This window comes from Natator depressus, chromosome 20 (genome assembly GCF_965152275.1).
Source record: "Natator depressus isolate rNatDep1 chromosome 20, rNatDep2.hap1, whole genome shotgun sequence".
Classification (NCBI taxonomy): domain Eukaryota; kingdom Metazoa; phylum Chordata; order Testudines; family Cheloniidae; genus Natator; species Natator depressus.
In genome coordinates, this window is record NC_134253.1 from 23,884,485 (window position 1) to 23,896,567 (window position 12,083).

General features: G+C 54.0%; 1 protein-coding gene across 9 annotated transcripts in view; it reads right to left on the bottom strand.

Annotated features, from left to right (window-relative positions):
* Positions 1-9,278: 9,278 nt before the first annotated feature.
* ELAVL3 (ELAV like RNA binding protein 3) overlaps positions 9,279-12,083 on the bottom strand; it is a 49,811-nt gene continuing 47,006 nt past the window's right edge. For 7 of the 9 annotated variants that reach the window (XM_074935764.1, XM_074935766.1, XM_074935765.1 and 4 more), the window contains 2 exons: positions 10,927-10,965; positions 9,279-9,724 (listed from right to left, as the gene is read on the bottom strand). In XM_074935764.1, the coding sequence (XP_074791865.1) occupies positions 9,376-9,724; positions 10,927-10,965 (388 nt within the window). In that variant the 3' untranslated portion in view covers positions 9,279-9,375. The remainder of the gene's footprint in view (positions 9,725-10,926; positions 10,966-12,083) is intronic. The other 2 variants (XM_074935767.1, XM_074935770.1) reach the window with 2 other exon arrangements.

Below are 12,083 nucleotides of genomic sequence, written 5' to 3' on the forward strand. Positions count from 1 at the left end.
CCCCGAACCCACTGAGCCGGGCACTAGGGTCCGTGCAGAGCCCCAGGTCTTGTGCTCTTAAAAAATCACCTCCCTCCACCCCCAACCCACACCTCGATTTGCTGCCCTTCCGGGTCGTGCCCCTTGGATGTGGAAAAATTGGAGAGAGTCCAGCGGAGGGCAACAAAAATGATGAGGGGGCTGGAGCACATGGCTTACGAGGAGAGGCTGAGGGAACTGGGATTGTTTCGTCTGCAGAAGAGAAGAATGAGGGGGGATTTGATAGCTGCTTTCAACTACCTGAAAGGGGGTTCCAGAGAGGAGGGAGCTCGGCTGTTCTCAGTGGTAGCTGATGACAGAACGAGGAGCGATGGTCTCAAGTTGCCGTGGGGGAGGTCTAGGTTGGATATTAGGAAAAACTTTTTCACGAGGAGGGTGGTGAAGCACTGGAATGGGTTCCCTAGGGAGGTGGTGGAATCCCCTTCCTTGGAGGTTTTTAAGGCCCGGCGTGACAAAGCCCTGGCTGGGATGATGTAGTTGGGGATCGGTCCTGCTTGGAGCAGGGGGTTGGACTAGACCCTCCTGAGGTCCCTTCCAACCCCGATACTCTATGACCTGTGCACACGTGAACATGCGCACACCTGAACCCGCGCACACCTGAACCCGCGTGCTTGTTACAAATCCCATGATTTCTGAGCCACGCTCAGTATTTTGAAGGCCTCGGGAGTGATTGGTTTACAACTTGGCGGTTGGGAATGCTGCGGCCTGGGGAGGGTTGAACGCCCACCCCTCTAACGCCAGGCACCCCCACGCGAACACACACCCCCCCCTCGCACGCACAAACACACACGCCCAGCTCCATGCGTCGTACCACCCCCCCCCACCCCACACGCAACAGAGAGAGACGCGTAAGATTCTGAACTTTTTAATTTTCTGGCATGAAAAGTACAAATAATTCAACAAGTCCATGTAAAAGTTCCTTACAGTCGCTGTGCCGGAAATCCCAGTAATAAATTAACTAAATGCAAAGTGTCATTGAAATCAGCTTTAGCTTTGTGTGTGGTTTTTTTTACCGCAGTTTTTTGTTCTTTTTTTCCCCCTAAACCCCCTTCCTCTCGGCCCCTCGCTCGCCCTGCCCGGCGTGATTTCGGTTTTGGCTTCAAAACCCTTGCAAATAAATGAACCGCGTGAAACTACAGAGCGGGGGGGGGGGGGAATACGCAGTCTCCAGCGACCCACTTCGCCCCCTCCACTAAATCCACTACAAGGTAGGTGGCGGGGAGGGTGAGAGAGGATTAGGAGAATGTCCCCCAGGTTATGAAACCCACCCCCCATTTCCGTGACCCATTTCTCGGGAGCAAATTGTCCTCGCAACTAGGAAAGGAAGTAGGAGTCGTCTCCTCCGGGCTGGCTCGGCCGGAGACTCGGCCTGTTCTGATCTCCGGTTCACTTGAATAACCCGACAGTGCTTATTGCTACTAGAAAAAATATCGGGGGCGACGGGTTGACCTGATCGGCTATGGAGAGAAGCTTTCTCCTTTCCCCTGCTGAGAGCTCGTCTGCAGCTGCAGGCGGCGCATTGGATGCCAAGGACGGGTGGGGGGTAGAGGGGGAGGCTTGAAAGAAACCAGACCTTGGTTCTCCAGCCCAATCCAGCCGGCGGCAACTCCCAGCGGTGCAAAGTCAGCTCTTCTCTACCGGCCCTGATTCAGCAATGTTCTTTATGGCGCACGGCTGTGGAGTGGCCAGTGGGTAGGGTCACCTCTCTCTGCTGTGTGACCTGGGGCAAGTCACTTCCCAGGGCCGTGCCTCAGTTTCCCCTCCCAGCCTTTGTGTATTTAGCTCTTCGGGACAGGGACCATTGCTCACTCTGTGCCTGGGCCACACAATGGGGCCCTGATCTCAGTTGGGGTCTGTGCAGCACCCGGCACAAAGGGGGCCCTGATCTCAGTTGGGGTCTGTGCAGCACCTGGCACAAAGGGGGCCCTGATCTCAGTCGGGGTCTGTGCAGCATCCGGCACAACGAGGGCCCTGATCTCGGTGGGGGTCTGTGCAGCTCCTGGCACAACGGGGGCCCTGATCTTGGTCAGGGTCTGTGCAGTGCCCGGCACAACGGGGCCCTGATCTCGGTGGGGGTCTGTGCAGTGCCCGGCACAACGGGGCCCTGATCTTGGTCGGGGTCTGTGCAGCTCCTGGCATAACGGGGGCCCTGATCTCGGTCAGGGTCTCTGCAGTGCCTGGCACAACGGGGCCCTGATCTCAGTTGGGGTCTGTGCAGCACCTGACACAACGGGGCCCTGATCTCGGTCAGCGTCTGTGCAGTATCCAGCACAACGGGGGCCCTGATCTCAGTTGGGGTCTGTGCAGCGCCCGGCACAATGGGGCCCTGATCTCAGTCAGGGTCTGTGCAGCGCCCAGCAAGGTAAAACCCCCTGATCTTAGTTAGCTCTGTAATCCTGCTCACATGCTTAAATCTGTTGCTGAATCAGGTCCAGAGAGAACTGCAATTTGCCCCTTAACATGCACAATATTGGCTTCATGGGAGGCTCTTTTTAAAAGAAAAAAAAACTGAAATAAAAGGAAATCCATCACCCAAATCAAATCGATCCTTGGTTTTACGTTGTGGGGGTGGTTGAGTGCTGAGGGCTGTGTTATGTAGGGGCGAAAGGGCTAATAAATACACACAAGAAGAAGAAGAAATAGATAAAAACGACAAGCTAGAAATTTGATTCCCTTAACCTGCTAGAAGAATGAAGAGCAGAAACAGGTTTGCAATTCCCCCCTACAAGACAAAAGTAATCGACGTAACATTGATTCCCACAGACACACTTTTGTAGATAATCGATCTATACGCTTTTCTTTTTTTGCTTACATTATCCCCCTTAATTTAAGTCAGTGCACTTCGCCTCGATCGGAGAATCTGTCCTTACACGTTTTACTCTTTTTTATTATGATGATTATTATTTGATTTTTCTGTTCCCTTTTTCTTTAATAAATAAATTAGGTAAAACCACGTCTCAGCAAATTAAAAAATAGTTCCTTTTTAACTTGCAAATCTGATGAGATAACATAAATATACACAAATGTACTCATACAAGGCAGTAATAATAAATATTTAAGTTAACAATAAGTTAAAACTACAAGAAGCTAAAATCCGCAAAAAGATACAAGTTAATGGTGCCAGTTAAAATTTTTTTTTGTCATTTTTGTATGTTTTTTCGCAAACAGAAGCTCTCACAGATTCTTACAAACACAGAACACATTTATCTTCAAAAATCAAGAAATCCTAAACTAACTTCTAAATCATTTAAACAATTAAAACTCAACTAATGCTAAAAGGTTTAATTATCATTACGTTCTCTTTTTTACGTTGTTTTTTGTCCCGTTTGTTTTCTAAAGTGAAAGACTTGGTCTCGTTTTTGTCAAACCAAAAATCGAAAATCAAATTAAAAAAACCAAAACAAAACCTAAACCCAAAAGTAGCTGATGTGTGTTGTTTGGGAGGTGAGCTGTAACGTGAATCGCCAAGACGTGCCTTGGCTAAAGCAAGAGCAATTGCGTTTCCCCCTTTTTAAGGTTTGGGAGTTAGTTTAAATCAACGTAATTTCCGCTCGCTCTTGGAAGGGCGGAGTAGAAAAGAAAAGCAGACAGGTGCGTTAGTAACACCACTCTAAGTATCGTTCCCTTCCATCACTGGAGCCGCTCTATGCTGCTACGAACGAAAGAAGCCTACAGAGCAAAACGAATGATTGTTTAAAAAGTCTGTCGGGACTCCTGAAAGATTTATTCTCTCTATATTTTGGCTTAGACGTGAGACACTGGAAGATATTTTCTCAGAAACGGCTGGACTTCAAGGAGCTGAAAGTGGTTTTTCAACAGAAATCCAGGAAATTGCCCCTTTAAATGCCTTGAAACGAAACATCCTTAAAAGAAATTAACCGAGGGTAGAGCTCTGCTACAAGCGATCAGCACTGGGAGAAACTGGCTCCCGACGGAGGCCGTGGTTAAATTCGAGCTGGTGGGAGAACAGGGGTTTCTTTTTCCCGCTGTTGGAAAAATGTAGATTTTTCGTTGGAAAACCAAAAACAAATTGAACATTTGGCAGCAGAAAGCTGAAAAATGGTGGCTGAAAATTACCAAAACCAGAAATTTATTTGGACCAAAATTTTTGAAACCTGACAATAAAACGGTCAAACACTGGTACATTTTTTGGCCCCCAAACGTCCCCAAAATATTGAAAAATGGCCTAAACTGGCTGAAAATGGGAAAATTTAACCCAAACCCAATGAAAAGGGAAAAGAATGGGTCAAAAAAAATCTCAGAACTGGGAGGAATTGAGCAGTTAACAACTGGTAAATGTTTAACCAAAAATTAAAACCTGAAAACCCTTTGGCTGAAAACTGGGGGGGGGGGTGATAAAAATGGGGGAAAATGACCCAAAATATTATGGCCCAAACCTCCCTAACCCCGGTAAATGTTTGGCCAAAGATGGCCAAAACCTGGAAAAATCTGGCCCAAACCCTAGAAAATTTCCTGCAGAAAACTGAAACAACAGAATTCAGCCAGTGACCAGAAATTTGTTAGCCAAATATTGGCAAAAAAGCGAGACATTTTTAGCTGAAAACCCTAAAACTCCAGGTTTGGGCCCTGCATTTTCAGGTTTCCAACGCAGGAGCTGGACGTCGGGGGGGTGGGGGAAGGAGACGTTTCCCTGAAAATGCTCCTTTTTCCAACAATTTGATGTCCCCAGGAAGAGTTTTGACCAAAACGTCCCGCGCAGCGTTCGGTAAAGCTCCAGAGACCTTCCTGAGAGCGGAGGAGAGCCAGCTCTGGCCAGTTGTAAGTCCTACCCCCAGCTGTAAGGTTGGGAATTGGGGTAATTGACCGGGGTGGCTATAGGTGGCTGGACAGTGACTTCTTAAACAAACCCCATCCCCGTGATTATCCCATGGCTTGAAAGAAAGTAGCACCTCCCCATCAGGGGAAGGGCTGGTGCAAAGATGTGGGTCTCCTGGGTGGATCAGTTTCGTAGCATGGCCGTGGTGATGTGGTGGGGGTACACAGGGCTTGGCTTCTCTTGCTGAGGCATCGCTGAGGCCACCGTTTCAGGGGAGGAGACAGGAGGCACGAAGGAGGCGGCTATGGGCATTGTGTTTCCATGCAAACTCACAGCCAGGGCATCATGGTAGGCCATGCTACGCCCATTCTGCTACCTTGGTGTCCTCATGGTATTAGAGAGACAGGGTGGGTGAGGTCCTGTCTTTTAGCTGGAGCCTGGTATTTCATGCTCGGGGCACCGTGGTATTTCATGCAGCTTGCCACCATGATGGCTTTGGCATTCCTCTGTTGGAAAAACTGGGGCCGGTTCAGAGAAGGCCTCAGAGAGCAATTTTGGGCTCTGGACACTTGCCTTTAGGCTGGGACACAGGAGGGCTCAAATCAATTTTGCCGATGGAAGCGAAGCTTAGGCAGCAGCTTGACCACTGCCGGTCGGTCCCCGACGCTGGGGAACCAGAGCTGATGCCACAGGGCAAAGGGAGATCCAGCTTCCAAGCCAGACAATTTCAGAGTGGAAATAGTGGTGCCGAGTTTGCCCAGCGAGAGGGGTGACCCCCTGGAGCAGCCTCCCGCGGAGCAAGACAGGTTCTGGAGCAACTGGAGCGTTCACACCCAGATCGGGGAGTTGTCTTTCTAAACGCGCCGCTCTAGCGCAATCACAAGGTATGTGCTGGGTCGGCGAATTGCCAGGTGGAGTTCTCTGGCCTAGTCCATACAGCCAGTTGGAATAGAGCAGGGGTTCTCAATCTTCATTGCATTGCGACCCCCTTCTGACAGTAAAAATTACTACACGACCCAAGGAGGGGGGACCAAAGCCTGAGCCTGCTCGAGCCCCACTGACCTGGGTTGGGGTGGGAAGGGATAGTGGGACAAAGCTGAAGCCCAAGGGCTTCAGCCCCAGGTACGGAGCCTGTAACCTGAGTCCCAACTCGCAGGGCTGAAACCCTCGGGCTGAAACCCTCAGGCTGAGCCTTGGGTGTGGGGCTCGGGCTTTGGCCCTGGGCCCCAGCAAGTCTAAGCCAGCCCTGGTGACCCCATTAAAATGGGGTTGCAACCCACTTTGGGGTCCCAACCCACAGTTTGAGAACCACTGGACTAGACAATCCAATGGTCCCTGAAACTTTATGAACCTATCAAGGCCTATGAACCCATGAGCATATGAGATGCCCCGAAACTGATCCTCCTCTCGACCCAGTCAAATGCAATTCTGAGACATCAATAAGTGAATCACTCCTGTATTTCTGTTCAGGGTTGGGATTTGTTTTATCCACCCTCACCTTGGATCATCAGAAATGCTTTTATGCCACTTCCATCGACTGGTTTATTATCTGTGCCAGGCCTCGCACAATGAGATTGATCCAAGCCTAGAGCTCCCAGGCATGACTATGATACAGACACTAAATCAATAAGAAAGGTCCACGCACTGCCAAAGTTTTTCACCCCAGAAACAAGGGGAAGGAGGAAACCACGGCTCTTTTTCAAAAATATGGAATTGGGTGTAAACGTAAGTAATGTCAATATGAAGCATGTTTCCCTGGATAAAATCAGTTGTGTTTCTGGTTAGTTTGGGGCGTTTTTTAAATCCTCTCTTAAATTTTTTTCCCCTTGCTTTTCTCTGCTAGGTTTTATTTTTGTTGTTGTTGTTTTGTTTTTTTGGTTTTTTTTTTTTGTTTTGTTTTGTTTTTTGTCGTAAAATGTTAAATAAAAAAATATCCTCGGTAACAATCGTGAATGCTCACGCCCCCCCCCCCTTCTGAAACGAAACCCAGAGAAAGAAAACAACCATTTCCATTCCCATCTTGGCCCTGAGTTGGGCCATCACAGAACCTCTTTGTTAAAAACAAAAAAGATTTTCTCTTATTTTTATTTGCTTTGTGTGTGTGTGTGTGTGTGTGTGTGTGTGTGTGTGTGTGTGTGTGTGTGTGAAGTTCAAGAATCCCAGTAAAAATTCCCAGCGAGGTTGGTTTTTTCCCTTTTTTATAAAAATAGATTTTTTCCCATTTTTTTGTTGGTTTTTTATTATTTCTGTTTTCAGCCTTTTCTATTATTATTATTATTTATTATTATTTTATTTCATTTGTTCGTTCACGAGCTGAGAGAGGAAGCCCTGCTCCTTTCCCCCTCACCCCACCCCTTTTTGGCAACAAAAAAACAACCGTTCTTTAGGAAATAAATTAACACAGGGGCGGGGAGGGGAGGTTGAGGGGGCGGGTAACTTTCTCTTGCTTTTCAAATGGGTTCAATCCATTTATTTAAACATCCCTTTGTGCCCCCCCCCCCATTTCCCCATTTTGCTCGGGGCAGTTTTGGAAAGAAAGCAGGGGCAATCTGAAGACTGCGTGGCGGGGTGGGGGGGCAGCAGGGAAAGGGTAAATGCTGCCTGGGGATCGGGGCTCTTTAGGGGGTGCAGGGAACAAGGAGGGATCCAATTTCTAGACCAATTAAGCAGCCCATATTTCAATGAGACGCAGGCCGCTACGGCTCAGCGCCTCCAATGGTGTCAAAGGGGGTTAGGCACCTAAAGGGAGGCACCTAACCTCAGATCCTCAAAGGCACTGAAGCTACGGACCTAACTCCCACTGACATCAAACCCCCGCCAGGCGCCTCTCTGCAAGCAAGTGCCTTTCAAAACGCGGCCCCTAAGCTTCGGGCCCGGGAGCACGGTTCTGATGGGTCAACCCGCGGATTTGATACAACAGCCCAGTCACGTCTCCTGGACGGCACGAATTGCCAGCGGCCGACGCACGCGTGAGGCTCCAGCCACCCATGCAATGGCCACCCTGGGGCTGGGCTTCTCACCACGGCCCCTGGAAACGCAGTGCGGCGAATGGCGCTGGGAACAAAGGGAGGATGCACGGACACTGTCGGAGCCAGGCGGGTGTTAGGGTGACACCGGGGCGGGGGTGGGGGGATCAGCTGTGGGCCCTGAACCCGGGACCTTGCATTGTAAACAAGGGTTGCTACCACCTGTTAGCCAAGTTGGCATAGGCTCCTCCACCTCTGTGTGTGATCCAGCCACCACTAGAGGGGGACAGAGCGCCACACGGAGTGGGCGTGGCCTACCCACCAAGTGGGTGTGGCATTCGCAGAATGGGCATGGCCTTTGCACCAAGTGGGCGGGGCTTGTACTAATGCCCTGCTTTTGGCGCTAAGCACCCACTGGCCCCAGGTACCGGGTCCTTTGGACTATGTGGCCCTTGTGTCAGGGCCGAGCTGGCGGCAAAGCCGGTGGCTCTTGAGTCGGGGCTGGAAGAGACGCATGCCTGGATTTTAAAGACACGGTCACCCGAATGCCCCCCCCACACACACCAGCCTTGCCAGGATCGGGGCTTTAGTCAGGAACGAGCCCCGGCTGGAGTCACTCGAGCTGAGGTTCACCGGCCCCGATCCCCCGAGTCCACCCCTGAGCCCGCCCCAGCTGGGTGAAAGCAGGAGTCCGCTTTGCAATGGCAGATGGCACCACGGCCCTTCCCCGACAGCCAGGCTGGGACCCCATGTTCTGATGGCGAAGGGGGTGGGGTCTCAGGGGAGCATTTTACCCCCAGCAACTCAACAGCAGCAGCCCCTCCCCACCCCACCCCCTGCCCAGTGCTAATTGGGAATAGCAGCCCCGGCCCCCGATAACGTCTCACCCATCTGCCCCCCCAGCCCAGAGGCGTTTCTTGATCACCACTGAGAGCCCTGCCAGGAATCCCCTCCCCACACATGTGGGTTGGGGGAATCCAAGGGGGAGAGATGGGGGACAATGTTGGGGGGAACCTCAGGATGGCTGTCAGAGGGGCCAGGATTTAAAGGGAGGTCCAGGGGGACCGCAAAATGGAGGGGCCATTGGAATTCAGCACATAACGGGGGTCCCCTCTCCTGCCCCCGCTGGGGTCCTCGCGATGCCATGGGGCACAGTTCCGGGGGGGAAGCATGGGGAGGTCAGGCTTACGTTTGCCTCGCCTGCGGGCGGGGTGGGACCCCGGCGCCCCCTCGATGTCCCGTCACAGCTCCCTGGCAGCTCATTTCTCCTCACCAAGGCTGCGAGGCGTTCATTTCCTTCCGCTCCCCCCCGGGGGGCATCGCGCGCCATCCACGGGTCACTCGCCATGGGGCTGGGGGGGACGGTGCCTGCCACAGGGCTGGGCACCATCGCTCACCATCGGGGGGGAAGATGGTGCCCGCCATGGAGTTGGGGAGGACGGAGCCCGCTACGGGGTGGGGGACGGTGCCCGCCATGGGGCGGGAGGTTCTGGGGGGGGGGTTGTCTTTCTTTCCATCAGGTCGGGGTGTCGAGGGGGGGCTGCCCAGTCTCTGCCATGGCTCCTCTCTCCTGCCCTCGGCTCGGGCCCTCGCTCAGGCCTTGTGCTGCTTGCTGGTCTTGAAAGAGACCTGCAGGATGCGGTCGCCCAGCCGGTACCCGTTGAGGCTGGCGATGGCCATGGCCGCCTCCTCGTAGTTGGTCATGGTGACGAAGCCGAAGCCCTTGCACTTGTTGGTGGCGAAGTCGCGGATCACCTTGACGTTGGTGACGGCGCCGAAGGGCCCGAAGAGCTGCCACAGGACGCTCTCGTCCGCCTCCGGCGACAGGTTGTAGACAAAGATGCACCAGCCCCCGCTGGAGGCGCCCGTCAGGTTGACGCCCGCCAGGCTGGTCATGCTGTCGATGGTGATGGGCGAGAACCTGGAGATCAAGGACAGAGGACTACCTTGGGTGTAACGCGGGCATCGGCGCGGCGGGCGGGCGTGGGCTGGACTGGAGCACAGCACCCGCCCGCCCTGGGCACAGGGAGCGGGGTCCCTCCTTGGCCACCACCCCAGGCCTGGTGCAGGGGGCCCTACATTCTAGCCAGCCCCCAAGATCAGCTCCGGGGGACAGGGGTTCGAGGGAGGCAGCAGAGCCTGGGATCCGGATTCGAACTCGCTCTCACCTGCAGCGCCCTCCGCCCCTCCCCCACCGTAATTCCATGGGGGGGGCAGACCAGGATTTGAGCCCCCCACCCCCGGGCATGGCGGCTTTGGACTGCGCTGCCCTAACCCGGAATCGGGTTCATCTCCCCGCTCTGCCCCAAACTCCCTGGGTGACCCCGGCCAAGCCACTGGCGCTCTCTGGGCCTCAGTTTCCCCACGTGTGCAATGGGCTTAATGATCCTTCCTGGGTCTATTTCGATTGTAAAGTCTTCGAGGCAGGGACTGTCTGTCCCTGGATCTGGGCAGTGCCCGGCACAACAGGGGCGCAGGTCTTGTTTCGGGTCTGGGGGAGGGCTGGATCTCGGGCGGGGTCTCTAAGCCTAATAACAAAAGCAGGTACCAGGCAAGGCAGCCAGTGTGGCTGGGGCCAGCTGTGGGGGGGGGGGGTCTGACTCGAAGGCCCCTCTGGGCACGTTCCCACCCCCACCACCCACACGCCGGCCAGGTTCTGAAGAGCGTCGAACCCCAACCCAAGGGAGGGAATAATCGAGTGACGCATCCCATGTGCCCCCCCCCCACCAGACTCCCAAGGCCCTGACACCCCGGGGGCGGGGGCTGGGCATTCTGCACTGGCCAGCTGTTCCCATGCTGGGGGGGGGGAAGGGGGGTTGTGATTATGATTTAAAAGAAGACGCCCCAGAATTGACCCCCAAAAGTTCTTTCCTTTCCAACAGCAGGCCTGAAATGGAACCAGGCCCCTGGCATCCCGCTGGCCAGGACCCCCTGCCCCCAACACCCCACCCCAGGCACACAGGGAAGGGATCTGGTTGGTGACAGAGCCCAAGGTCCCAGGGGGAGATGAGGGAAGTTGGGGGGGGTCTGTGCTGTCAGGCTGGGCTTGGCAGGGGGGCTTGGGGAGGGGACGGGCAGTACGGGGGGGCTAGTTAATTCCGAGCGCTGGTGGCTGGGGCTGGGGGGGGTGGGGGGGCTCATTACCTCTTAACGCCGTAGGCCATGTTTAGCAAATTGTCCAGCCTGTGGGAGGAAGACGGAGAGGAGAGGAGAGGCCCCGGTTAGTAGCTGACCCTGTAAAGCGGGGAGGGGGGCCCTGCGTGGTCCTCTGGCTTGGTTATGGGGCAGCAGGGGCAGGAAAGGGCCAGGCGCCGCGTGTAGATGGGGGATGTGTGCGACACCGGCTGCATTGCCCATGGGAGGACACCCGGCTGCGTGATGGCTGCACTGCATGTGTTTGCACGACGGCCGCATCACACGTGTCAGTGCACCTGGGTGTAGGTGAGAGTGCACACGCATGCACGAGGGCTCTGTGGCACGTGTAAATGCACATGCATGCACGAGGGCTCTGTGGCACACATAAATGCACACACATGCACGAGGATTGTGTGGCACGGGTAAATGCACACGCATGCACGAGGGCTCAGTGGCACGTATAAATGCACACGCATGCATGAGGGCTCAGTGGCACGTGTAAATGCACATGCATGCACGAGGATTCTGTGGCACGGGTAAATGCACATGCATGCACAGTGGCTCTGTGGCACACGTAAATGCACACACATGCACGAGGATTGTGTGGCTCGGGTAAATGCACACACATGCACGAGGGCTCAGTGACACATGTAAATGCACACGCATGCACGAGGATTGTGTGGCAGGGGTAAATGCACACGCATGCACAGTGGCTCTGTTGCATGTGTTACACATGTGCCTGGCAACATGAATGTTCCATGTAGCACATGCTGCATCCATGAAGGTGTGTGTGCTTCACACACATGCGTGTTGCCTGGCCATGTGTAGCAGTTCGCACATGTGGGCTCAGGAGCTGTGTAGGAGATATTGAATCACACGGCATGCTACGTGTGGCTGCTTAGAAGAGACACGTGCAACACGCATGTCGTGTGTGCACCACGCGGCGTTGCAGCATGTGGAATAGCCCACGCGCCCCCTGCAGGGGCTGCACACACAGCACATGGGTCCCGCTGCATGCATGACGCAGGCATGATGCACACGGACGCTGCTGGATGCACACGCATGTTGCGTGTAATTTTTTTTTCACACTCAGGCCAGCAACCCCCGTGGACACAAACGCGTCCGAGAGGTTCGGCCACGGGTGGCGCACGCAGGGAGTGGGACAC